The sequence below is a fragment of the Ranitomeya imitator genome, chromosome 7 (assembly GCF_032444005.1).
Source record: "Ranitomeya imitator isolate aRanImi1 chromosome 7, aRanImi1.pri, whole genome shotgun sequence".
NCBI lineage: Eukaryota > Metazoa > Chordata > Amphibia > Anura > Dendrobatidae > Ranitomeya > Ranitomeya imitator.
In genome coordinates, this window is record NC_091288.1 from 144167798 (window position 1) to 144194760 (window position 26963).

The 26963-nt window shown below is 42.6% G+C and overlaps 1 protein-coding gene across 2 annotated transcripts in view; it reads left to right on the top strand.

Moving 5' to 3' along the window:
• Positions 1-26963, top strand: part of HECW2 (HECT, C2 and WW domain containing E3 ubiquitin protein ligase 2) — a 378118-nt gene that overhangs the window by 197733 nt on the left and 153422 nt on the right. For both annotated transcript variants that reach the window (XM_069733887.1, XM_069733888.1), the window contains one exon: positions 22834-22941. In XM_069733887.1, coding sequence (XP_069589988.1) covers positions 22834-22941 — 108 coding nt within the window. The remainder of the gene's footprint in view (positions 1-22833; positions 22942-26963) is intronic.

Consider the following 26963-nt stretch of genomic DNA (forward strand, 5'->3'; position numbering starts at 1 on the left):
CTGACCGTTGCCCAGCGGAGAAACTGTTTGTCCCTGATAGATGGACTAGTAGAGTTATCTCTGAGATTCATTGTTCAGTGTTGGCTGGGCATCCTGGAATCTTTGGTACCAGAGATTTGGTGGCTAGATCCTTCTGGTGGCCGTCTTTGTCGTGGGATGTGCGTTCTTTTGTGCAGTCCTGTGGGACTTGTGCTCGGGCTAAGCCCTGCTGTTCTCGTGCCAGTGGGTTGCTTTTGCCCTTGCCGGTCCCGAAGAGGCCCTGGACGCATATTTCTATGGATTTTATTTCGGATCTCCCCGTCTCTCAAAAGATGTCGGTCATTTGGGTGGTTTGTGATCGCTTTTCTAAGATGGTCCATTTGGTACCTTTGTCTAAATTGCCTTCCTCCTCTGATTTGGTGCCATTATTTTTCCAGCATGTGGTTCGTTTACATGGTATTCCGGAGAACATCGTTTCTGACAGAGGTTCCCAGTTTGTTTCAAGGTTTTGGCGATCCTTTTGTGCTAGGATGGGCATTGATTTGTCTTTTTCCTCGGCTTTCCATCCTCAGACAAATGGCCAAACCGAACGAACTAATCAAACTTTGGAAACATATCTGAGATGCTTTGTTTCTGCTGATCAGGATGATTGGGTGTCCTTTTTGCCGTTGGCTGAGTTTGCCCTTAATAATCGGGCCAGCTCGGCTACTTTGGTTTCGCCGTTTTTCTGCAATTCTGGTTTCCATCCTCGTTTCTCTTCAGGGCAGGTTAAGTCTTCAGACTGTCCTGGTGTAGATACTGTGGTGGATAGGTTGCAGCAGATTTGGACTCATGTGGTGGACAATTTGACATTGTCCCAGGAGAAGGCTCAACGTTTCGCTAACCGCTGGCGCTGTGTGGGTCCCCGACTTCATGTTGGGGATTTGGTTTGGTTGTCGTCTCGTTATGTTCCTATGAAGGTTTCCTCTCCTAAGTTTAAGCCTCGTTTCATTGGTCCGTATAAGATTTCTGAGGTTATCAATCCTGTCATTTCGTTTGGCCCTTCCTGCTTCTTTTGCCATCCATAATGTGTTCCGTAGGTCGTTATTGCGGAGATACGTGGTGCCTGTGGTTCCATCCGTTGATCCTCCTGCCCCGGTGTTAGTTGAGGGGGAGTTGGAGTATGTGGTGGAGAAGATTTTGGATTCTCGTGTTTCGAGACGGAAACTCCAGTACCTGGTCAAGTGGAAGGGTTATGGTCAGGAAGATAATTCCTGGGTTTTTGCCTCTGATGTTCATGCTGCCGATCTGGTTCGTGCCTTTCATTTGGCTCATCCTGGTCGGCCTGGGGGCTCTGGTGAGGGTTCGGTGACCCCTCCTCAAGGGGGGGGTACTGTTGTGAATTCTGTTGTCGGGCTCCCTCCTGTGGTCATGAATGGTACTTCGGCTGGTTCTGTCCATGGACTTCCTCTGGTGGGTGTTTCTGAGTTTCACAGGTGACGAGGTTAATTCGTTAGCTGCTGCTCTATTTAACTCCACTTAGATCTTTGCTCCATGCCACCTGTCAATGTTCCAGTATTGGTCTGTTCACTCCTGGATCGTTCTTGTGACCTGTCTTCCCATCAGAAGCTAAGTTCCAGCTTGTATTTCTTTGGTTTGCTGTTTTTCTGTCCAGCTTGCTATTTAATTTGTTGTCTTGCTTGCTGGAAGCTCTGGGACGCAGAGGGAGCGCCTCCGCACCGTGAGTCGGTGCGGAGGGTCTTTTTGCACCCTCTGTGTGGTCTTTTTGTAGGTTTTTGTGCTGACCGCAAAGTAACCTTTCCTATCCTCGGTCTGTTCAGTAAGTCGGGCCTCACTTTGCTAAATCTATTTCATCTCTGTGTTTGTATTTTCATCTTTACTCACAGTCATTATATGTGGGGGGCTGCCTTTTCCTTTGGGGAATTTCTCTGAGGCAAGGTAGGCTTTATTTTTCTATCTTCAGGGCTAGCTAGTTTCTTAGGCTGTGTCGAGTGTTTGATAGGTTTAGGGATTGCAGTCAGCAGAGTTCCCACGTCCCAGAGCTCGTCCTTATTATCAGTAACTATCAGGTCATTCCGTGTGCTCTTAACCACCAGGTCCATTATTGTCCTGACCACCAGGTCATAACACAGGGTCCTCCTGGGTCATAGAGTGGAAGAACGGAGCGACCGCAGACAAGCCCGAGGAAGTGCGCGTGTGCGCTGCTGAGGCTGGCATGCGAGGTGCGCACGCGCACCCGATGAGACCCTGGAGCCGGCAGCGAAACGGGAAGTGAGGAGATCGGGTGACGCTCGCTCGCTCACTCCGGGTGCGCGCCAGGACAGGAAAGTATGCCGGGGACCGGGAGAAGGTGCGGCAGACTCAGCGGCAGGAAGTGCAGGCGTGACATTACCCCCCTCCTTACGCCCCCTCTTCTTAAGACTAGAAAGAAACCTAGCCAAAATTTGAGGAGCCTGGATGTTCTCACGAGGCTCCCAAGACCTCTCCTCGGGACCAAATCCTTTCCAATCAACCAAAAAGAAGACCTAGACCTCTTCACAACAAGAATGTCCTTAACTTTAAAGACATCCTGTGCGGAAACAGGCTGAGGCGAGTGACCAGTAGAGGTGTGGAATTGGTTGAGTATGACAGGCTTCAGAAGGGAAACGTGGAAAGAATTGGGAATGCGAAGCGAGGCGGATAACTTTTTAACTTGTAGGTAACATCGTTGATATGAGCTAAGACCTCAAATGGACCGATGTACCGTGGACCCAGTTTATACGAGTGAATCTTAAGACAGATGAATCTTGAAGATAACCACACTTTATCACCAGGATGGTATGACGGAGGATCCAGGCCCCTCTTATCGGCATGTCTTTTTATCCTGTCTCGCGCACGTTCAAGAGCGATTTTAGGTCTCCTGCCAGACCATGGAGAACTCCATGGACAGAAGATCAGCCGCCGACACACCCTAGACAGATAGTAACGGCAGAGGGACATCCCGATGTTGCCCGTAGACGATAAGGAATGGCGATTTGGAAGAGGTGTTGTTGGTATGGTTGTTGTATGCATTTTTGATTGCCCATTCACCTAATCACAGCAATCCCATTACTGATGCATTTTTGTAATGAACATTGGGGGTTGGAACCCCTGAAAGAAAATATAAGATTTATGTTGGATATAGGAGTTTTGTACCAACATAATGTTGTGTGGTATGTCTGTTATGGCTGTACAAGAATGTAACTCATATGCTTATGCATTATTTAGTAGAACCATCTGCGAACGTGCCTTTTTAAATCATTAACACAACACAAAAACAAGTCTGGAAGGCTTTATTTTTTCTACTAGTACTCATGGTTTGTGCTTTTGTTGATGTTTTTTAAACTCTTACGGTAAGTTTATTTGTAACTGAACATAGTGAGCTAATACTTCCCTCCGTCATGATTATTTATATACAGTTTGTGAAATAGCTCTTCTACGATAGGTAAACTCCATCTGGTTAAACCCATGGCTCACTTGAGAATTTTAACATTAGAGAACAACTGGTTATGACTCACTTCCTAATGTCCTAAGTGCTGTGTTCATCTGTAAGATACAGACACTTAAGGAAATGAGCCAAAACATCCTGGAATTTCATATGGGACACTAAAGAAATCTGCAGACACACTTGTACTGTAATTTACCCTTTCAGTTGTGATTTCAGACAAAATGACCCGTCTCAAAGCAACACAATTAACAGTTCCCTTTATGACAAAAGTGCAAAGTGTAAACCTGGTTGCATAAAACATAAATAAGAACTTACGAGTGAAATAAGTATTGAACGCGTCACCAATTTTCTAAGTAAATATATTTCAAAATGTGCTACTGACATGAAATTCTCACCAGATGTTGGTAACAACCCATCCAACCCACACCGGCAAAGAAATCAAACTATAGCTATCCATAAATTAAGTTATGTGTAATAATGAGAAATGACACACGAAAAGGGTATTGTTTGTTTGGAACAGCCTCAAGAACACCTTCCCTAACATGAAGCATGGTGGGGGAAACGTACTTTGGGAATGCTTTTCTTCAAAGGGGACAGGATGACTGCACTGTATTAAAGGGAGGGTGGATGGGATCATGTATCACAAAATTTTGGCCAACAAACTTCTTACCTCAGTAAGAGCATTGAAGGTGGGTCATGGCTGGGTCATCCAGCATGTCAATGACCCGAAACACACAAGTAAGGAGTGGCTCCATAAGAATCATTTCGAGGTGACCTATCCAGTCTCCAAACCTGAGCCCAATGGAAAATCTTTGGAGGGAGCTGAAACTCGGTGTCAGCCATCAACAGCCCCGAAACCTGAAAGATCTGTAGATGATCTGTGTGGAGGAGTGGGCCAAAATCCTTGATGTGTAGTGTGTGCAAACTTGGTTACGAACTACAGGAAACGTCTGACCTCTGTAATTGCAAACAAGTTTCTGCAAAAAAATATTAAGTTATGTTTTTCTATTGTAGCAGACATGTATTTCTTGCAATAAAATGCAATTTAATTGTGTAAAAATCATACAATGTGATTTTCCAGATTTTTATTTTTTTAAAGATTCTGTCTCAGTGTGCCTGCGATAAAAATTACAGCCCCCTCCATTCTTTGTAGGTGGGAAAACTTACAAAATCGGCAGTGTATCAAATACATATTTTCCCTGCTGTATATGTTCTTAATCTGAAAATGTTACTTATATATGTTGAAGATAATAGATAATAATTTTATGTGGCCAGCTTAACCTGCTAAACTGGTGGAAAGTCCTCTGTAAATGCACAGAAATAGCAAACAGTGTCTGTAATTTAACCCCTTAATGACCTACGATATGCCTTTTAACAGGGACTGTTAAGGATACTTATTCCTCCGCTCAGCTTTTTAACATCATTGAGAAATAAGGTTAAGGCGCTCCCCAGCGTTCGAAAATCTCTAGGGTCTCGGCTACTGGAGGTAGCTGAGATCCCAGATAACATGATTTGGGTCAGTTTTTACTCACAGAATAACGGCAACCACAAAAAGAAGTCAGATTGCTTATTTATTTCTCTCTCCTCTGATATGATCTAGCACATCAGAGGAGAGAGAAATGGGGTCCCCTGAGGCCCCCCCAGTACTTCCGACACCTACTGCACCCTCCGCTCCGGCCCTTGGTGTCTTCTTCCTGGAAGAAAACGGCGGGCGCATGCACATTGCGCCCACCGTGATCTGCCAACCGGCACCTGACAACAATAGGAAATTTCTCCTATTGGTTCATTTAGATCACTATGATAGACCCTATCACAGTGATCAAAATAAAAAAAATCACCCCCCCCCCCCACCCTTTATCACCTCCTTAGTTAGGTAAAAATAATAAAATTAAAAAAATGTATTTATTTCCATTTTTCCATTAGGGTTGGCATTAGAGTTGGGGCTAGGGTTAGGGGTGGGCTAGAGTTAGGGTTGGGATTAGAGCTAGGTTTTGGATTGGGCTAGGGTTAGGGTTGGGCTGGGGTTAGGTTGGGGCTAGGCTTGGGGTTATGGTTGTTTTGGGGTTAGGGTTGTAATGTTGGGATTGTGATGTTGGGGTTAAGGTTGTGGTGTTGGGGTTAGGGTAAGGGTTATAGTTAGAGTTGGGATAAGGGCTGTGTTAGAGTTTGAGTTAGAATTGGGGGTTTCCACTGTTTAGGTACATCAGGAGATCTCCAAACGCAACACGGTGCCCACCATTGTTTCCAGCCAATTTTGCAATCAAAAAGTAAAACGGTGCTCCCTTCCTTCTGAGCCCTGCTATGCGCCTAAACAGTGGCTTTATCCCACATACTGGGTATTGGCGTACTCAGGAGAAATTGCACAACAAATGTTGTGGTCCATTTCTTCTGATACCCTTGTGAAAATAAAAAAGTTTGGTTACAAACTGTAAAATGTTAATTTTTTCCTTCCACGTTGCTTTAGTTCTCGTAAAGTACCTGAAGAGTTAATAAACTTCTTAAATGTGGTTTTGTACACCTTGAGGGGTGCAGTTTTTAAAAATGGTGTCACTTTGGGGTATTTTCTTTTATATTGACCCTCCAACCTCACTTCAAATGTGAGTTGGTCACTAAAAAAAATGATTTTGTAGATTTTGTTGGAAAAATTAGAAATTGCTGGTCAACTTTTAACCCTTATAACATCTTAACAAAAAAAAATGTTTCCAAAATTGTGCTGATATAAAGTAGGCATGTGGGAAATGTTATTTATTAACTATTTTGTGTGATATGACTCTCTGATTTAAGGGCACAAAAATTAAAAGTTTGAAAATTGCAAAATTTTCTAAATTTTTGCCAAATTACCATTTTTTTATACATAACACAAGTAATATTGGAGAAATTTTACCACTAAAATGAAGTACAATATGTCATGAAAAAACGTTGAGGCGTTCCAGAGCTATAACCTCATAAGATGAAAGTGGTCAGAATTGTAAAAATTGGCCTGGTCCTTAAATATCAAATTGGCTCCATCACTAAGGGGATAATCATCCTAAATGTAAGTATACAATGTTTACTATGGGGCAGTTTGTCACTGCCACATTGAGTCACATAACAAATAGCCTGCATGTTCCCATGGCAGAGGAAGGAAACATTGAGAGGATGGGCTATTGCATCCTGTACCAGCGAGCTGGGATGAATTGGAGTTCGTGAATGCTTTATCTAAGGAAATGACATAGACTAGGTGATATCAGCATTATGTAGTGTATACAGCTGATAACATACTTATTATAGGGCTTTTTCAAACATGCCCTCTGTGATCCCAAGCCAGCAGGAGAGCCAGGAGCAGAGTCGACTGTGAAGTGGCTAGCCACCTGTTTATATAGTATATACTGCAGGAGAGTGGGTCAGAGGCATAGACTAGCCTGACCATGGGATTCCATGGAGGAAAGCAGAGAAAACTTAAGAAGACCGTTTTGATACTAAAAACTAAACGCTCAGGATGTTAAGGGACCTGTAATGCTTTTAGCAGGTCATATCTATTCATTTGTGGGAATGTTACACACAGAGAGAAACTTTTCTGGAAATATTTGGTAAGTGCAGATAACCTGAAAATCGACTTTCTCTTTCTTTCTCTCCGTAGAGACATAGGTTATTGACACTTAGATCACAGTCAGATCACAGTGAGATGACACTGAGATCACAGTCATATAACAGTGAGATGACACTCAGATCAGTGAGATCACACTCAGATCACAGTGAGATGACACTCAGATCACAGTGAGATGACACTCAGATCACAGTCAGATCACAATGAGATGACACTCAGATCTGTCAGATCACAGTGAGATGACACTCAGATCAGTCAGATGACACTCAGATCACAGTCAGATCACAGTGAGATGACACTCAGATCACAGTCAGATCAGTGAGATGACACTCAGATCAGTGAGATGACACTCAGATCACAGTCGGATCAGTGAGATGACACTCAGATCACAGTGAGATGACACTCATCACAGTGAGATGACACTCAGATCACACTCAGATCACAGTGAGATGACACTCAGATCACAGTCAGATCACAGTGAGATGACACTCAGATCACAGTCAGATCACAGTGAGATGACACTCAGATCACAGTCGGATCAGTGAGATGACACTCAGATCACAGTGAGATGACACTCATCACAGTGAGATGACACTCAGATCACACTCAGATCACAGTGAGATGACACTCAGATCACACTCAGATCACAGTGAGATGACACTCAGATCACAGTGAGATGACACTCAGATCACAGTGAGATGACACTCATCACAGTGAGATGACACTCAGATCACAGTCAGATCAGTGAGATGACACTCGGATCAGTCAGATCACAGTCAGATCACAGTGAGATGACACTCAGATCACAGTCAGATGACACTCAGATCACAGTGAGATGACACTCATCACAGTGAGATGACACTCAGATCACAGTCAGATCAGTGAGATGACACTCAGATCAGTCAGATCACAGTGAGATGACACTCAGATCACAGTCGGATCACAGTGAGATGACACTCAGATCACAGTGAGATGACACTCAGATCACAGTCAGATCACAGTGAGATCACACTCAGCTGATACCCTGACAGTTTGAGCCGAGTGTCGTTAGCATAATCGGCCTTATTCTCCCGTATGAGAGAACATACAACCGCCTGACTGCAGCCGAACAGTGATGAAATTACTGAAAAATGTATACTGACATAATTAATCCACTCCATTCCAGCACCACATCTCTGGTCCTCTCCGCCAGTGTCCCCTGCCTGTCATCTGCAGCAATAACATTCTGTATCCCTCACGTGACCCCTAAATCTAATCACCAGCACAACGGCCTTCTACCATTATGCTACATTCCCACAATGACTATTTGCTGTTTTTCATGTTGCAGATTTTTTGCACCTATTATGTAAATGAGGTGATTTGCATTTTTTTTTCATTGCGTTTTTGACGCTGTGGTTTTTGTCTCTTGTCGGTGTGTGATGTTTTAAATAAATCTGCTTTATTTTTTTTATATTTCCTTGTATTTGACTTCGGCGACTCTTTATTGATACTGTCATATGCGGATTAGTTTTTTACATGCATATTTTCCGCACCTAATACAATTTAATGGGATAAATCTGCACATAAAGCTGAGCGTACCTGACAGAAAAACTGACAAGTTGCGGTTTTCTAACACACAAAGTGGGTCACTTTACGTTGCATAAAAAAGCACATTCCACAGGAGATTTCTTAATCTAACTTGGAAAACCCCTTTGATGCTGGAAATGACAGGCCTTGGGGTACGGGCATAATTATGTAAACTCTTGGCACATGCATGTTTTTAGGGTTCAGTCATAGTTTTCAGCTCATTCTCGATATCAAAATACCGGAACCCAGACAGGACGTTTTATAAAATAGTCCACATGGTCTGCTAGACTACAGATGGGGCATAGTAGTCAGGGCAAGTTGTAAAGCGACAAGAACCGTACCTGGCAATAAGGCCACATTCACACATTCAGTATATGGTAAGTTTTTTACCTCAGTATTTGTAAGCCAGAACCAAGAGTGGGTCATAAATACAGAAGTGGTGAAGTGTTTCTATTATACTTTTCCTCAGATTGCCCCACTTCTGGTTTTGGCTTATAAATACTGAGGTAAAATACTGACCAAATACTGACCGTGTGAACATGGCCTAAGCCTTCGGGATAGACTAGTTACTGCAGTGACCATGTCGACACTTTGTCATACATATTGCCAAATAGGCTATAAAGATGATTTCCGATAGCCAGGTGGCATGGTATCTCGCGTTGTCCTTGTCTGTCAGTCCCTTCTAGAACTGCTCAGAAATAAGAGTTATTATGGCCACTGCTACTATAGAACAAGCTTTTGTAGTGTTATGATATTGGTAGAACAGTTCTAATTATACTAATTATAATATGTCTAAAATAACACTGCAATCTACATTTATTTTGACTTGAAATCTCAGTCATGGCCTTGTGTCATCATTGATATTGGAGTATATCATGATTTCTGGAGTGTCTTTTTTTAGTAGATTGTATGGAGTTCTGTGACCTGACAGGGTTTTATGGATGAGGCTGATCGATCATCTGCTGGTTGTGACTAATGACCGTTGTGTTCAGCCCGACCAGACAAATCTGTGCACAGAACGATCATGAACATGATTAAGAAGCTGCTAGTTGGCACATGCAATATTTTCGCACATTGGTTGTCGGGGGAGCAGGCAATTTCAGGAAAATTAAGCTGGTGAAATGTAAATGTACTTAATGAGATGATGAATACAGAGAGGTATGTGTGTCACTGACACACACACACACATATATATATATATATATATATATATATATATATATATATATATATATGTATGTATATATATATATATATATATATATATATATATATATATATATATATATATATATATATTTGCAAAAAGTGAGAGCAGCATAGAAAAACAAATTCAGAGTGCAAAGCCTCTCAGGCATGTACCAAACCTTATAATAAGAGTCCAAAAAGTCAGAGGCTTGAGAAAGGCTCTCCATGAGCTGAAACGTCGCCATGATGGGCTATTAAAACCTGAACACTTTTTGAGACTTATTTGCAACGGTGTGCTGACTCCGACTTTTTGGACTTATATATATATATATATAAATATGTGTGTTTTATATATGTTTTCGTGAATATTTGAGCCCTTGCATCCATTATATGTCCATTTTGCAAGCCGGCAAGAAAATCTCGCCATACGGATATCACACAGATGCTTACATGCGAGAAAATCGCATCCTCGCACTGCACACGGATGACATACGGATCACTGTTCAGGGAACATTTCTGCGATTCTCGTCAGTGTAAAATGGACTGATTTTTTTTTTTTTTTATACGTTGTGTGTGACTCCAGCCTAAAAGAGATCCCCCAACATTAAACATAATGGTATTTTACTTACTGATCAGAAGGGGTCTAATTGTCAGGACCTTGCAAAAGAACGGGGCAGCAGCATTTTTTCCCCTCCACAGCAGCACTGCCATCTATCGGCAGTGTAGGGAAGAGCAGCACAGCCCTATGTATGTGGATGGAGCAACTCCCTGTACAACAGTGCCACTTTGACAGTAAAAATGATGAAGGAGAATTGACCCCATAACTGAGCGTATTTACACCATTGTATAATAATTGGGAATATCCCTTTAACCCCTTCCCAACCTTTGAAGCCACGTAAGCGTCATGAAAGTCGGTGCCAATCCAACCTGTGACGCCTATGTGGCGTCATGGAGGGATCGCGTTCCTGCAGATCAGGTGAAAGGGTTAACTCCAATTTCACCCGATCTGCAGGGACAGGGGGAGTGCTACTTCAGCCCAGGAAGGGTGGCTTCACCCCCAGTGGCTACGATCGCTCTGATTGGCTGTTTCACTTTCAACAGCCAATCAGAGCGATTTGAAATATTTCACATATGAAAACTGGTGAAATATTATAATCCAGCCATGGCCGATGCTGCAATATCATCGGCAATGGCTGGAAACCCTGATCTGCCCACCGCCACCGATCTCCTCCCCAGTCCTCCGTCCTGTGCTCTTCTCCCCTCCTTCGTCCTGTCTGCTCCCCCGTCCTCCTGTCCGCTCCCCCCGTGCCCCGATCCCACCCCCCGTGCTCCGATCCCCCCATGCTCCGATCTCCCCCCCTCATACTTACCGAGCCTCCCAGTGTCCGTCCGTCTTCTCCATGGGCGCCGCCATCTTCCAAAATGGTGGGCGCATGCGTAGTGCGTCTGCCGAATCTGCCGGCCGGCAGTTTCGTTACAGGTACATTTTGATCACTGTGATGAAACCTATCACAGTGATCAAAATAAAAAAAAATTGTAAATGAACCCCCACCCTTAATCACCCCCATAGGTAGGGACAATAATAAAATAAAGAAAATATATATATTTTTTCCACTAGGGTTAGGGTTAGAACTAGGGTTAGGGTTAGAACTAGGGTTAGGGCTAGGGTTAGGGTTAGAACTAGGGAAAGGGTTAGAATTAGGCTATGTGCACACGGTGCGGATTTAGCTGCAGATCCACTGCGGATTGGCCGCCGATCCGCAGCGGATTGGCCGCTGCGGATTCGTAGCAGTTTTCCATCAGGTTTACAGTACCATGTAAACCTATGGAAAACAAAATCCGCTGTGCCCATGGTGCGGAAAATACCACGCGGAAACGCTGCGTTGTATTTTCCTGCAGCATGTCCATTCTTTGTGCGGATTCCGCAGCGTTTTACACCTGTTCCTCAATAGAAATCCACAGGTGAAATCCGCACAAAAAACACTGGAAATCCGCTGTAAATCCGCAGGTAAAACGCAGTGCCTTTTACCTGCGGATTTTTCAAAAATGGTGCGGAAAAATCTCACACGAATCCGCAATGTGGGCACATAGCCTTAGGGTTAGGGTTGGAAATAGGGTTAAGATTAGGCTTGTGGTTAGGGTTATGGTTAGGGTTAGGGGTGTGTTGGGGTTAGGGTTGTGGTTAGGGTTGGGATTAGGGTTACGGGTGTGTTGGGGTTAGGGTTGTGGTTAGGGGTGTGTTGGGGTTAGGGTTGTGATTAGGGTTATGGCTACAGTTGGGATTAGGGTTAGGGGTATGTTGGGGTTAGTGTTGGAGTTAGAATTGAGGGTCCACTGTTTAGGCACATCAGGGGTCTCCAAACGCAACATGGTGCCACCATTGATTCCAGCCAATCTTGCGTTCAAAAAGTCAAATGGTGCTCCCTCCCTTCCGAGCCCTGACGTGCGCCCAAACAGTGGTTTACCCCCACATATGGGGTTCCAGCATACTCTGGACAAACTGGGCAACAACTATTGCGGTCCAATTTCTCCTGTTACTCTTGCGAGAATAAAAAATTACTTACTAAAACATAATTTTTGAGGAAAGAAAAATGATTTTTTATTTTCACGGCTCTGCGTTGTAAACATCTGTGAAGCACTTGGGGGTTCAAAGTGCTCACCACACATCTAGATAAGTTCCTTGGGGGGGTCTAGTTTCCAAAATTGGGTCACTTGTGGGGGGTTTCTACTGTTTAGTCACATCAGGGGCTCTGCAAACGCAACATAACGCCCGCAGACCATTAAATCAAAGTCTGCATTTCAAAACGTCACTACTTCCCTTCTGAGCGCCGACGTGTGCCCAAACAGTGGTTTACCCCCACATATGGGGTACCAGCATACTCAGGACAAACTGGGCAGCAACTATTGGGGACCAATTTCTCCTGTTACCCTTGTGAAAATAAAAAAATGCTTGCTAAAACATAATTTTTGAGGAAAGAAAAATGATTTTTTATTTTCCCGGCTCTGCGTTATAAACTTCTGTGAAGCACTTGGGAGTTTAAAGTGGTCACCACACATAAATTAGTTTCATGGGAGGTCTAGTTTCCAAAATGGGGTCACGTGTGCTCCAATGTTTAGGCACACAGGAGCTCTCCAAACGCGGCATGGTGTCGGCTAACGATTGGAGCTAATTTTTCATTCAAAAAGTCAAATGGCGCTCCTTCCCTTCCGAGCCCTGCCGTGTGCCCAAACAGTGGTTTGCCCCCACATGTTGAAGTATCAGTGTACTCAGGAGAAATTGCCCAATAAATTTTAGGATCCATTTTATCCTTCTGCCCATGTAGAAATGAACAAATTGTGGCTAAAAGAAATTTTTTGTGAAAAAAAAGTACTTTTTCATTTTTACGGATCAATTTGTGAAGCACCTGGGGGTTCAAAGTGCTCACTATGCATCTAGATAAGCTCCTTGGGGGTCTAGTTTCCAAAATGGGGTCACTTGTGGGGGAGCTCCAATGTTTAGGCTCACAGGGGCTCTCCAAACGCGACATGGTGTCCACTAAAGATTGGAGCCAATTTTTCATTGAAAAATTCAAATGGCGCTCCTTCCCTTCAGAGCCCTGTCGTTCGCCCAAACAGTGGTTCCCCCCCCACATACGGGGTATCGGCGTACTTAGGACAAATTATACAATAACTTTTGGGGTCCAGTTTCTGTTTTCACCCTTGGGAAAATAATAAAAATTGTTGCTAAAAGATCATTTTTTGTGACTAAAAAGTTAAATGTTCATTTTTTCCTTCCATGTTGCTTCTGCTGCTGTGAAGTACCTGAAGGGTTAATAAACTTTTTGAATGTGGTTTTGAGTACCTTGAGGGGTGCAGTTTTTAGAATGGTGTCACTTTTGGGTATTTTCAGCCATATAGAGCCCTCAAACTGACTTCAAATGTGAGGTGGTGTCTAAAAAAAAATGGTTTTGTAAATTTCGTTGTAAAAATGAGAAATCGCTGGTCAAATTTTAACCCTTATATCTTCCTAGCAAAAAAATGTTGTTTCCAAAATTGTGCTGATGTAAAGTAGACATGTGGGTAATGTTATTTATGAACTATTTTGTGTCACATAACTCTCTGGTTTAACAGAATAAAAATTCAAAATTTGAAAATTGCAAAATTTTCAAAATTTTCGCCAAATTTCCACTTTTTTTTCACAAATAAACGCAAAAATTATCGACCTAAATTTACCACTAACATGAAGCCCAGTATGTCACGAAAAAACAGTCTCAGAACCGCGAGGATCCGTTGAAGTGTTCCTGAGTTATTACCTCATAAAGGGACACTGGTCAGAATTGCAAAAAACGGCCAGGTCATTAAGGTCAAAATAGGCTGGGTCATGAAGGGGTTAAAAAAAAGTAATATCTGAAGATTATTTTACTTTTTTTTTTCCCCTACGGTTGGATTTTTTCTTCTTCAATTTTTGCAAGGTTGTTTCCACCAATCTCTCCCATCGGGAAAGTATTTACAGTCTGAGTTATGTCAAACCTGCAGTTTTTTTGCTTGGAACCAGAGGTGACTCCAGGTTAACAGTAAGCTGCAACCTTAGAAGATAGACTTTTGAATGACTGTCCAATAATATGGAAAGTCTGATGGTTCAGAACCTGTTTTAGAGCTGAAGTCTTAAACAGGTAAAGTTTTACTTGTATTCTACTTCCACATATGTATCAAATATTTTATATGTACCTGCCTGAAATCGGCTGAGCAAGGAGTTCAGCAAGCTGGAAAGCCCCCAAGCCAATGTTAGGATTTATTTCAGCTTTGTGGTAGTATGCTTTGGGGTAGTGTGGAGCCACCTGCAGGTCATTTTTCCTTATTGCAGGTTTATGAAAATTAATGTTTAAAGTGTATTTTGTGATCACATTGTAGATATGTGTGGTTTGTTTGGCTGTTTTCTTGCTGAAGGGAGCAAGTTTACCTTTCAAATGGTATATCATTTGTGTGTGTGGGTGCAGTATAAACGGAGATACAAAGTAATCACTGAAAAAGAGTGTTTTGAAATAATATAGAAGGATTGGCAGCATATCTAATGCGTACACAGAACGATGCATTGCCGATAATCAGGGTATATAAAGGGACTGTCTTGTGCCATATTGACACTTGTCTGAGAGGATCTGGTCTGTGTGTGGGTAAACAGGTTATTGGCAGTTATGTGTCTGAAAAAAAGAAGCAATAAAGATATAATATGAAATTACATTTGAGCTGTAGCAGTCACATCGTTCTTTTTTTATTTCGCAATGTAATAATTTGCAGCAGAGATTTAATATCTTAGAAAAGCTGGAAGCAAGTTCTTTTAAGATTTTCCCAAATTATACAGTTGCACTTTCATGTTTTATAGAAGAAGCAAGATGCTAACTGGTATTTCTGCATTACTGATTTGGAGCTTAGAGCTGAAAACAGAGATGCCATTCAAATTAATGAAATGGATTAAGCATCTGATCGGTGTGCCCTAAAATGCTGCCAAATCTAGTAACTACGGACTATTGGTTATCATTACATACAGTGCATGTATAACATAGATGGCAACTAGATAAGTGAACTTTTGCCACAAAACATATTAGGATGTGAGAGCAAACATTGGCGCTAATTGCAGGCATTTCCGTAACTCTGTCAAGATCTTCTCACGACTTGGAATCAGTATATCATCAGTAAAACAGGATGTGGTTCCTAAAGGCTTTGCTTGTAAACACACATTTTATTTTGAATCTGCTTCTAAATGATACAGCCTTACAAAGCGTAGTGAGAGCACTAGATACTTGTGTTAGACATTTAGACTAATTTCCTATGGATTAGTTTTCATTGTTGCTATTTAAAACCTTAAAAGTAATGATCCTTTACACAAAAAACGCGATCACAAATTTCCATTGTGCAGTGAACATCATTAAAATATACTGCTCAAATAAATAAAGGGAACAATAAAATGCCACATCCTAGATATCACTAAATGAAATGTTCGAGTTGCAGATTTTTAGTCATTACATAGTGGAATGCATTGAGAAAATTAAAAAATAAAAATTATCAATATAAATCAAAATTAATATCCCATGGAGGTCTGAATTTGGAATGATGCTCAAAATCAAAGTGGAAAATCAAATTACAGGCTGATCCAACTTCAGTGGAAATGGAAGACAAGAACATGATGCTCAGTAGTGTGCGTGGCCTCCACGTGTCTGTGTCACCTCCCTACAACGCCTGGGCATGCTCCTGATGAGGCAGCGGATGTCATCAGTTAACTCCTGGAATGTCTGTGGTGCAACGTGACGTTGGTGGATGAAACGAGAGAGGATGTCCCAGATGTGCTTGATTGGATTCAGGTCTGGGGAACGGGCAGGCCAGGCAATATCAACAATGCCTTTATGATACAGGAAATGCTGACACACTTTAGTTACTTGAGGTCTAGCATTGGCATGCATCAAAAGGAACCTAGGGCCAACTGCACCTGCATATGGTCTCACAATGGGTCTGGGAATCTCATCCCGGTACCTAGTAGCAGTCAAGGTACATTTGGCTCTCACATGGAGGGTTGTTTTGCCTTCCAAGGAAATGACTCCCCACACCATTACTGACCCACTGCCCAACCGGTCATGCTGGAGGATGTTGCAGACATCAGAACATTCTCCACAGCATTTCCAAACTCTGTTACGTCTGTCACATCTACTCAGTGTGAACCTGCTCTCAACCATGAAGAGCACAGGGTGCCAGGGTCGAATCTGCCAACCTTTGTGCTCTCTGGCAAATGCTAATTGCCCTGTATGGTGTTGGGCTGGGAGCACAACACTCACTTGTAGACGTTGGGCCCTCATACCACCCTCTTGGAGTCTGTTTCTTACAGTTTTGAGCAGACACATGAATGTTAGTGGCCTGCTGAGATTTCATTTTGCAGGGCTCTGGCAGTGCTCCTCCTGTTCCTCGCACAAAGGAGGAGGTAGTGGCACTGCTGTTGGGTTGTTGCCCTCCTATGGCCCCCACCATGTCTCCTTGTGTACTGGCCTGTCTCCTAGTATCTGCTCCATACTCTGGACACTGTGCTTACAGACATATCTACCCTTCTTGCCACAGCTCACATTGATGTGCTATTCAAGATGTGCTGTACTACCTAAGCAACAGTAGACACTGCCTCATTTTACTGTACCTCTAGTGGTGAGAGCAATGACAAAAACCAAAAGTGACCAAAACAGTCAAAAAGGATGAGCACAGAGAAATGGTCTTTGATCACCCCTTGCAGAACCACTCCTTTATAGCAGTTGTCTTGCTAATTGCCTATCATTTCTACCTGTTGTCTGTTCCATTTGCACAACAGCAGGAAAAATTGACTCACAATCAGTGTTGCTTCATAACTGGACAGGTTGATTTCACAGAAGTGTGATTGACTTGGCGTTACATTGTGTTTTTTAAGTGTTGCCTTTATTTTTTTGAGCAGTGTATACAGCTCCTGCAAAAATTAAGAGACCACAACATGAAAACCCTGTCATGGGCAGCCCAATCTCCAGACCTGAACCCCATTGAAAACCTCTGGAATGTAATCAAGAGGATGATGGATAGTCACAAGCCATCAAACAAAGAACTGCTTATATTTTTGTGCCAGAAGCAGTGTGAAAGACTGGTGGAAAGCATGCCAAGACGCATGAAAGCTGTGATTAAAAATCATGGTTATTCCACAAAATATTGATTTCTGAACTCTTCCTGAGTTAAAACATTAGTATTGTTGTTTCTAAATGATTATGGAATTGTTTTCTTTGCATTATTTGAGGTCTGAAAGCACTGATTATTATTTTTTTTTTTTTTACCATTTTTTTTGTCAGAAAAAAATTCAAAATTTATTGCTTGGAAATTCAGAGACATGTTGTCAGAAGTTTAAAGAATAAAAGAACAATTTACATGTTACTAAAAAATATGCCTATAAAGAGAAAAATCAGGCAAACTAAACATTTTGCAGTGGTCTGTTAATTTTTGCCAGAGCTGTATTTATTGTATTTACTTTTTATTATTGTTTGGAAACCCAAAAAGCCTCAAAGTGCTTTTTTCATGACTGTATATTAATTAATGAATGCACTATAAAATATAAAGGATTGTGGAATAATGTCTTATTTTTAATCACCCACCCCACAACTAAAAAGAGTAACATTTTTCAATATATTTTGTACCCCCAAAATAATGTGTTTGAAAAATACAAAGTATCCACACAAAAAAGAGGCCCTTATATTGTTACATTGGCAGGAAACTTAAAGAAGGACTGCTTCTCCCATCAAAATGTTTATCTTAGTATATTGCAGTCATCATATTATATAGCACTGTGTACGTCCAATTGTTCGTTTTGTCCTTCTACCCAACTAACAAGCTGAATCCTTCTAAGCTCTATATAGAAACAGGAGGTCAGTTTTTTCTGCATGAGTCATCACTGCAAAAGTCCCTGGCACAGGGGAGGAGGGAGCAGCTGGGTCAGGGGTTGAAGAGGGGAATGATAAATGCAGGAACAAGAGACTTCCTGTTTCTACATAGAAGAAGATACTGTATGTCAGAGCAATAATCATCACTAATAATTGTAAATGAGGGCCACATGTAGAGGTGTCATGAAACGCCGGAACACTCCTATTTATACACTGAAATACAGAGAGGCATGGAGTCAAAGCAGTCTGTCTATAGTAAATGCAAACATCTTATTATTACATCATACAACAGCATTTAAAAAAAATCAGTCAGAATAAATAGTAATAGATTATGAAAGACTCAGGTAAAGCAAGTCTGGGGTCAACACATAACAACACAGTGTAAGGATCAGGGGAATAGTGTTCCTGAAAAAATCTGTTTAGGTTAATAAAATTGTATGCCTTTAAGATGTCGAAAATAATAATAATCTTTATTTTTATATGGCGCTAACATATTCCGCAGCGCTTTACAGACATAATCATCGCTGTCCCCAATGGGGCTCACAATCTAAATTCCCTATCAGTATGTCTTAGGAATGTGGGAGGAAACCGGAGAACCCAGATTAAACCCACGCAAACATGGAGAGAGAACAAATAAACTCTTTGCAGATGTTGTCCTTGGTGGGATTTGAACCCAGGACTCCAGCGCTGCAAGGCTGCTGTGCTAACCACTAAGCCACTGTGCTGCCATAAAGTGACTGGTTCAGGAAAGTTTTACCCATGTAAATCCCTGTGTAACTCCAGACTACCAGCCCCGACGTACGTTTCGCGTGAGCTTCCTCTGGGGGTGGTAACAATATGGGTGTCTATACTCTCTTATATAGGCACCCATAAGCTGTCGTTGATTAGAATATAAGTTGCAGCGCATACGCACACGAAGCGAGCGCCGGAAGTAGCATAAGCCCCCGGCTTCCCATGCGATGCAAAGAGTCAGGGAGCCAACTCAATAGCAGCTGTGACCCGCACTCGTCACATCTCGGGAGCCAAAGGTGATGCCCCGGACCGCAAACATCACGGCCATGCGCACATGTCCAATAAAGGGGGGCATCACAGGATCAAGTTCAGGCGCAAATAGATGTCAGTCCTATGTATATTGCTTTACAATATGTAGCATATTGGATCAGACAATGAACCAATCAAGGTCAGAAGAAAACGAAGAAAGTGACAAGTTAAAATGAAGTGAACAAGTGTAAGAACCAGTAATAGGGCACATAGCCCCTATACAGATCAAATATAGCCATCAGCGCATCCAGGCTAAATGAATAAAAAAATAACAAAATATTACACAAATATGAGCCAATATGGACTAAGTGTTACAATAATACACTGGATAAGAAAGTGAAATGGCATAAATATAGTGGAAAATCTAAACAGTGAATGAAGTATAAATAACCAATAGTAATAATACCATATTATCTATTAATAGCAACATGTAGAACCAAATGGTGTTACGGACCATCCATCTCATATGTATTCCACATCTAGTCCCCTGCACAATCAGTGTAGCATACATCTCTATCACAGGATTTTCTATGACATAGAGAAGATAATAGATCTTAGACTTCTTCTCGGCAAGAGTGCATGTCCGTATGTTGGTAATAGGATAGTTCGTCTTAAGACCCTGAGATCCAACATCAGTGGCGGGGAGTCAGTCAAAAGTCAATAACAAATATACAACTCTAAATAATGAAAGAAAAATGAAAAATTAAAGCACAAATAAATGACATACAAATAAAAAAAAAACAAATCCAGAGAACTAAAGCTATAAAAATGAGACAAAACGGAGTTGGCATTAAGGCCATCTGGTACCATAGTTCCCAGAATTGTGATCTGTCTACATTCCCTTTAGGCTAGTAGACGCTTACTATCTCCCCCTCTAATCCCAGTACGGATCCTGTCAATGCCACATATCCTTAATTCTTTAGGATTGCAATTGTGCACATCTCTGAAATGCTTCTGGATTGTCTTTAGGTGCCCACATCATTCACTTCACAGGTGGCTAGGATGTCCCTCACGTGTTCTCGCACACAGTTCCTGTGATGCGAGTCCTATGTAAACCAGATTGCAGGTGCATGAAGATGCCTCAGGAGGTCCGTAGTGCCCCTGACTTAGGAGGGTAAAGGTACCGTTACACTAAATGACTTACCAACGATCACGACCAGCGATACGACCTGGCCGTGATCGTTGGTAAGTCGTTGTGTGGTCGCTGGGGAGATGTCACACAGACAGCTCTCTCCAGCGACCAACGATCAGAGGAAAGACTTCGGCATCGTTAAAACTGTCTTCAACGATGCCGAAGTCCCCGGGTAACCAGGGTAAACATCGGGTTACTAAGTGCAGGGCCGCGCTTAGTAACCCGATATTTACCCTGGTTACCATTGTAAAAGTAAAAAAAAAAAACACTACATACTCACATTCCGATGTCTGTCACGTCCCCTGCCGTCAGCTTCCCGCACTGACTGTGTCAGCGCCGGCCGTAAAGCAGAGCACAGCGGTGACGGGTTACTAAGCGCGGCCCTGCGCTTAGTAACCCGATATTTACCCTGGTTACAAGTGAACACATCGCTGGATCAGTGTCACACACGCCGATCTAGCGATGACAGCGGGTGATCAGCGACCAAAAAAAGGTCCTGATCATTCCCCAACGACCAACGATCTCCCAGCAGGGGCCTGATCGTTGGTCGCTGTCAAATAACGAGATCGTTAGTGAGATCGTTGCTACGTCACAAAAAGCGTGACGTTGCAACGATATCGTTAACGAAATCGCTATGTGTGAAGGTACCTTAAGGTCTCATCCTGCGGACGTAGGTTCTAATCAGGCTGCAGAACAACTTCGGATGCTTGAGGGCATTGTGATTAAACCAGCTTACAAGTGACAACGGGGGAGGATGTAGTGATATGGCTGGCGGAGAAGTATGAGAAGGAGGCCTTTAGACAGCAACAAGGCCTGAAGCAATCCTGATGCCAGCAAAGTGAATGAGAAACCTGACGTATCATTCACACTTTGAGTATTTTTGTCTTGCAGATTTGGTGCAGAAAATAATCAGCAGCGGGTCAATGCTCTGTGCGGTTTTGCCCTGTGTTTTTCACCATTGACTTCACTCACATCTGGCAAATTTGCACTTTTTTGCTCAACGTGTGCACATACCCTAAGTGCAACCTCCTGTGATCAAACTATTAGCTATACTTAGTACAGTTAACTAATACTTTATGCCTAAATGTGGAAAAAATGATGACCTGTCAGTCACAAATTACTTTTCACTTGATTGTTGTCAGCATGAACAAATATTGCCTTGTTTCTCAATTAGCAAATTTGCCCATTTTGATTAATCATCTATTTATTGCACTTTCTGAAAAAAACATCTCTGGTATTCTTTGTGTCACTTTTATAGTGTACGTTCTGAACTTTGCACATAAGCATTTTGTAACATGAAGATCAGAATGGATGTCTGCATCTAATCTCCTGTATTGCCTCCTTCCTGACTAGCACTCTCGCACCCCTCCATCTCCGCAGCGCAATGAATCCACCACTTCCCTTGCTACTACTTCACCTCCACTAATCCCCTTTCTGGGTCTAGTTTAAATGACTAAAGTTACTTATTTACTATCCTTAATCTGTTTCCGCCGTACATCTAATTAATCTCCCAATACCGCCCCAAATGTAATCTCTGGTCCTGACAAGATCTGCTTTTCTCCTCCGTCATTCTACGTTCCTCACCCAAGGGGAAGAGACCATGATTCCAGCCATGTGTCACTTAGTTTACTGTGTGCAACCGTTGTGATAAAGTCCCAGTTTTCCGCCACAGATCTAGATCAGAGCTCAGTATAACCCCGCAGCTTGCTGTGTACATTGTATGGTGACAGGGAGGTGTAAACCAGTGTCGGGGCATGGTTGGACTAGGATGCATGAGGCCAGTTGTCCTCTAGTGATAATCTGCTGATAAAACACTGATTGTATTGAAACAATCTCTGCTCCCGCTGCTTTAAGGTTAGGTCTCTTTCACACTTCCGTCTTCTGCTGTGCGTCGTTGTGCAGTAAAATGACGTATCGACGGTTGTCAGGAAAATAGTGAAAAATGTGTGTGACGCATCCAGTGGAATGACGGATGCTTCGTTTGTGTTGTTGCCACAATTTGAATGGAGAATTTTCCAGGATATGAGAGAGATTCCTGTGTTTGACGGTCAGCGACAGATCCTGCGTCCATAGGCTTCCATTATAGCCGACGACGGACAGCGCAGGACCCGTCGCTGACCAATTTTCCAACGTGCAGAAAAAACGTTCCTCTGAACGTTTTCTCTCTACGACAGACAGCTATTTTCCGACAGATCCAGTGCACAACGGATGAAACGGATGGCCATCCATCACAATCCGTCGCTATTACAAGTCTATGGGAAAATGCAGGATCCTGCTTTTTCAAAAATCGACGGATTGCGACGTGACACAAAAGACGGAAGTGTGAAAGTAGCATTACTTAGAAAAAAAACATGGTGATAGATTCTCTTTAGTATATCTGAGTGACAGCTTAATAATTATTACAGTTATTGTTTTGATTTATGTTTTAATATGTTTTAATATTGACAATATTTACATTTATTTTCAGATGAAAGTTGTCCTGCAAATTTTTGGGACTCCAAGAATAGAGGTGTAACTGGAACTCAAAAGGGGCAGATTGTCTGGAGAATTGAATCGGGTCCATATTTTATGGAACGTAAGTTTGAATTAAAGTTGTGAGCAAGGGGAGGGTGCCTACAACCCAGCCCTGAACATGGAGGCAACTGGTTATTTCCAGCTTCTAGACCCTACCAGTGCAAAATGAAACAGCTATTCTGTAAAAAAAAGTTATGCCCCCCATACACATTGGGCCTCATTTAGATGTCCATGATTTTCCTCATGGGTAAAATGAGAACCATTTGCTTTGTATCAGATTTTCATCTATGTTTGATGCCTGTGGCCGTTTCTACCATCAGTTTTTTATCTGTGATTTTCACTTATAAGAAAAAATAAATAAATGAGAAATCTTCCCTCAGGCCAGGTTCACATTGCGTTATGGTGGTCCGTTAAACGGACTATGTTACACCGCGGCATAACGTGGTGTAACGTAGTTCGTTAACGCCGCCATTGAAAGCAATGTCGGACGCATCGCTAGCGCACGTCCACAATGGGCGTGCGCTAGGGATGTGCCGTCATTGAGTGACGGACCCGAAGACGCGGGCTGCAGCGTTTCCGGGTCCGTCACTGCTAGCACAGATAGAGCTAGCAGATGCTCTATCTGCGCTAGCGCGATGTAAACGCCGGCACTTGCGTTACAGCAGCCCGTTAGCGTATGTTCTGAACGGGCTGCTGCTAACGTAATGTGAACCTGGCCTTATCCATTAGAGTGCTAGCCACGGACAGCACACAGATTGTCCACTGCTGCCGTCCATGTGATGTCCATGATATTCTCTGAGCCATAGACTGCTGTGGGTAATTTGGGTCCATGACTTGGTTTAATGACAGATATGTCTCCGTGATTTTTTTTTCCGGATACAAGGTCCACAAAAACACAGATATATGAATAGCTCCCTAGATTATACTATTTTAACGTGTAAACACAAAACACGTGCTTGAAAAATGGATGTCTGAGAGAGGCCTTAGATGAAAGTCAAACCCTCTGCTTTCAGTGGCTCATTGCCTGGGGTGGCCATGATTTCTGTCCTGCAAGATGTGTGAATAGAGAAATCCAGCTGCTGATCAATCCCTATGGCTTGTTCCCTTTTCCTGTAGCTGCTGGGGAGTATCATGGTAGTAACTCCATTGGGGGCATTATTTCATGTTGCTTTGGATGATGCCACCAGAGAAGTATCTCATGTTCCCTGCTGCCTTTTGGGATGTGTTTGACACCATTTTCAACATATTTTGCGCTGCACTGTGGATTTATTTATTATACTCCACTGTAGAATTTGATGCTTTTAGTTAGGTGTTTAGCAGGATGGAGTCTTGTCTTGTCCTAATAATCATACTTTGTTTCTGCAGTATATTGCAGTGTTATATAATGTGAACATTTGTGAGCGTGCATAAAATTGCATGTATACACTGCAGGGATTCACACTTTCAGTTAGGCATTCGGTACAGATCACACAGTCACTGGATTCTTGGGTCAAAACAATATGATGTTTATTTCCACTGTTTGTGTTGTACCAAAACAAAACCATAACCATAAATCCCTAGCCTTGTCCAGGCGTTAACTAAACAAAAAAGACCCCATTACTCATACATGGCTGAGCTAGTCCCAGTTCAGTCAAACAAAACAGCTATCATCCTTAGCAACAAGTGATACTTGCGGTTTGGTGCACACAGCCTGTGCAGTCTCTTCTAGAGAGGGATTCTGGCCTGTCTCTCTCCTGCTCCAATACAATCCACTCTGGTCAGCTTCCCCAGCTGACTCACTAAAGTGAATACCTAGCCTGGATATATGCAGAGCCAGCCAGGTGCACCTGATCAGAGCCCGTAGAGCTAGGATTTATCCCTAACCCTCATGGTTTTGCTGCAACATATTACTCATGATAAAGCTAGTTGTGATCATGGAAGACACCTATCTACCATCTAATGTGTGCGATGATGGTCTTACATAAATCATGGACAATGGTAGGCAGCATAACACAGGGACAAGTCCTCTCTCCTGTTAGAGAAAATTACACAAAAATTATTCTGCTGTTTGACAAATAGGGATGATTAAAAATACATTGGAAACAGAGCTTTTGAGTCCGATGTATAGTACTCCCCATCCCTCACTGCATGATTGACAGATGGTGGCTGTGCTTATGTGTACAAAGCAGTCTGAAAATATTTGTGCTCAGAAATGGACACATGGTGTGGATTTTAGATCTGAAGCAGGCCCATTCTTTGTGAGTTTTCCCAGAGGATTTCACTTGAAGTGCATAAGGAGAAATTTGAAGCAAATCCATGACGAATCTCATCGTGATTTTACCGTGACTCATGGATGACCAAGTGTCCTTGATTGAGGAGTCCTAGTCTTAGTGTTCTGTGTCAGAAAATCCTATAGATGGAGCAAGTGGGTGACTAGAGATCACATGTGTATGCTAGAATTTATATTCCACATTGATGGGGACAATGGATGTGGTGATGGAGTGGTCCCAGGGGGCACTGGTTCATGAACTGTAAGGCTATGTGCACACAGTGTGGTTTTGATTCATCTTCACAGCGTTTTTTCCATGCGGAAATGGGCCAAAATTCTTATGCCAGCTAATTCAATGACAATCCTAAAGCGTTGTGCACATGATCAGTAAATTTCCTTTGAGTATTTGCACTGCATTTTTTTTTCTGCAGCATGTCAATTCTTTGTGCTTATTTTTAGCGTTTTCCACACATTGACTTCAGGTGAGTCAGTCAAATCCGCAGCAAAAACTCAGGTATCAAAATGTTTGTGGATTTCATGAGTTTTTGATTGCGTTGTTACCAGTTTCCTATGGTGTTTCCCACCCTGTCATCTGTGAGGATGGGAAACACCAGCGCGGTGGTTCTTATTGGTGGTAACGCTACCGCCGGTAAGACTGTTGGTCAGAGCGCTGCGGGGTCATGCTGTCTGATATCAGCTGTGACTGTGACATGCAGCGGTCACCCGCGGTAAAACGCTTACCACAGGTCAGCAAGCATGGGCTGATGAGACTACCCCTCCCAACAGCCTACGTCTGCTGTCACTGATAAGTGATGGCAGGAGCTGCTGATAGGAGAAGTAGTCTCTTGTCAGCCGTCACCTATGCTCATACTTAAAATAAAAATAAAATAATGTAAAATTATTACGTACATATTCAACTAAAAATAAAAAGCATATTATACTCACCTAACACAAAATCCCTGATGCCCTAATCTCCTAGAAAAAATGTAGAATAAAAAAACAACATATACTCACCTTAACGCCCAATCCCCGATGCCCATGTCTCCTAGACATGTGATTTTGTACAGTAATGAAAGCTTTTTTGAGCTAAATAAAGACATTTATTTGAAAAAATGACAGACTCCTTTATTGAATCTAAATTACACCATACTCACCGAATTCCTAATTCACTGAAGTCAATGTCTCCTGTAACAAAAATAAAATTAAAAAAATCACAATATTCCTCACCTGTCCGCAGAGAAGATAATCCATATTGTCCCACGACAATCCTAATGACTTTGAGAGCAGTCACTGACGTGACTGCTCTCAAAGGCTACCTTCACATTTGTGTTGTTGGGCGCAGCGTCGGCGACGCATGCGTCATGTGCCCCTATCTTTAACATGGGGGGCGTATGCACATGCGCTGGTATGCGTTGTACTGTGTTTTACGACGCATGCGTCATATAGACGCACAAGACAGGGCGCAGAGGACGCTACTTGTAGCGTTTTCCCTGCGCCGAAATTCCTGATCTGTAGGATCTTATGACAACGCATGCGTTGCAAAACGCATTGTGTACATGCGTTGTTGGTTGCGTCGCCGACGCTGCGCCCAAAAACGCAAATGTGAACGTAGCCAAACACAGCTGGCGATACACTGACATGAGGTACTCGATCCCGCAGTGAATTACTGAGCTGCCGTGAGAGAGTTCACTGGAGTTCATCAGCTGATCAGCTTCGGTGATCTCCCTTACGGAACTACTGCTGCTTGAGAAAGTTCACAGCGTGGGAAACACCATGGGAAGCTGGTAAAAACACAAACAAAAACTCAGCAAACATTTTTATACCTTTGTTTTTGC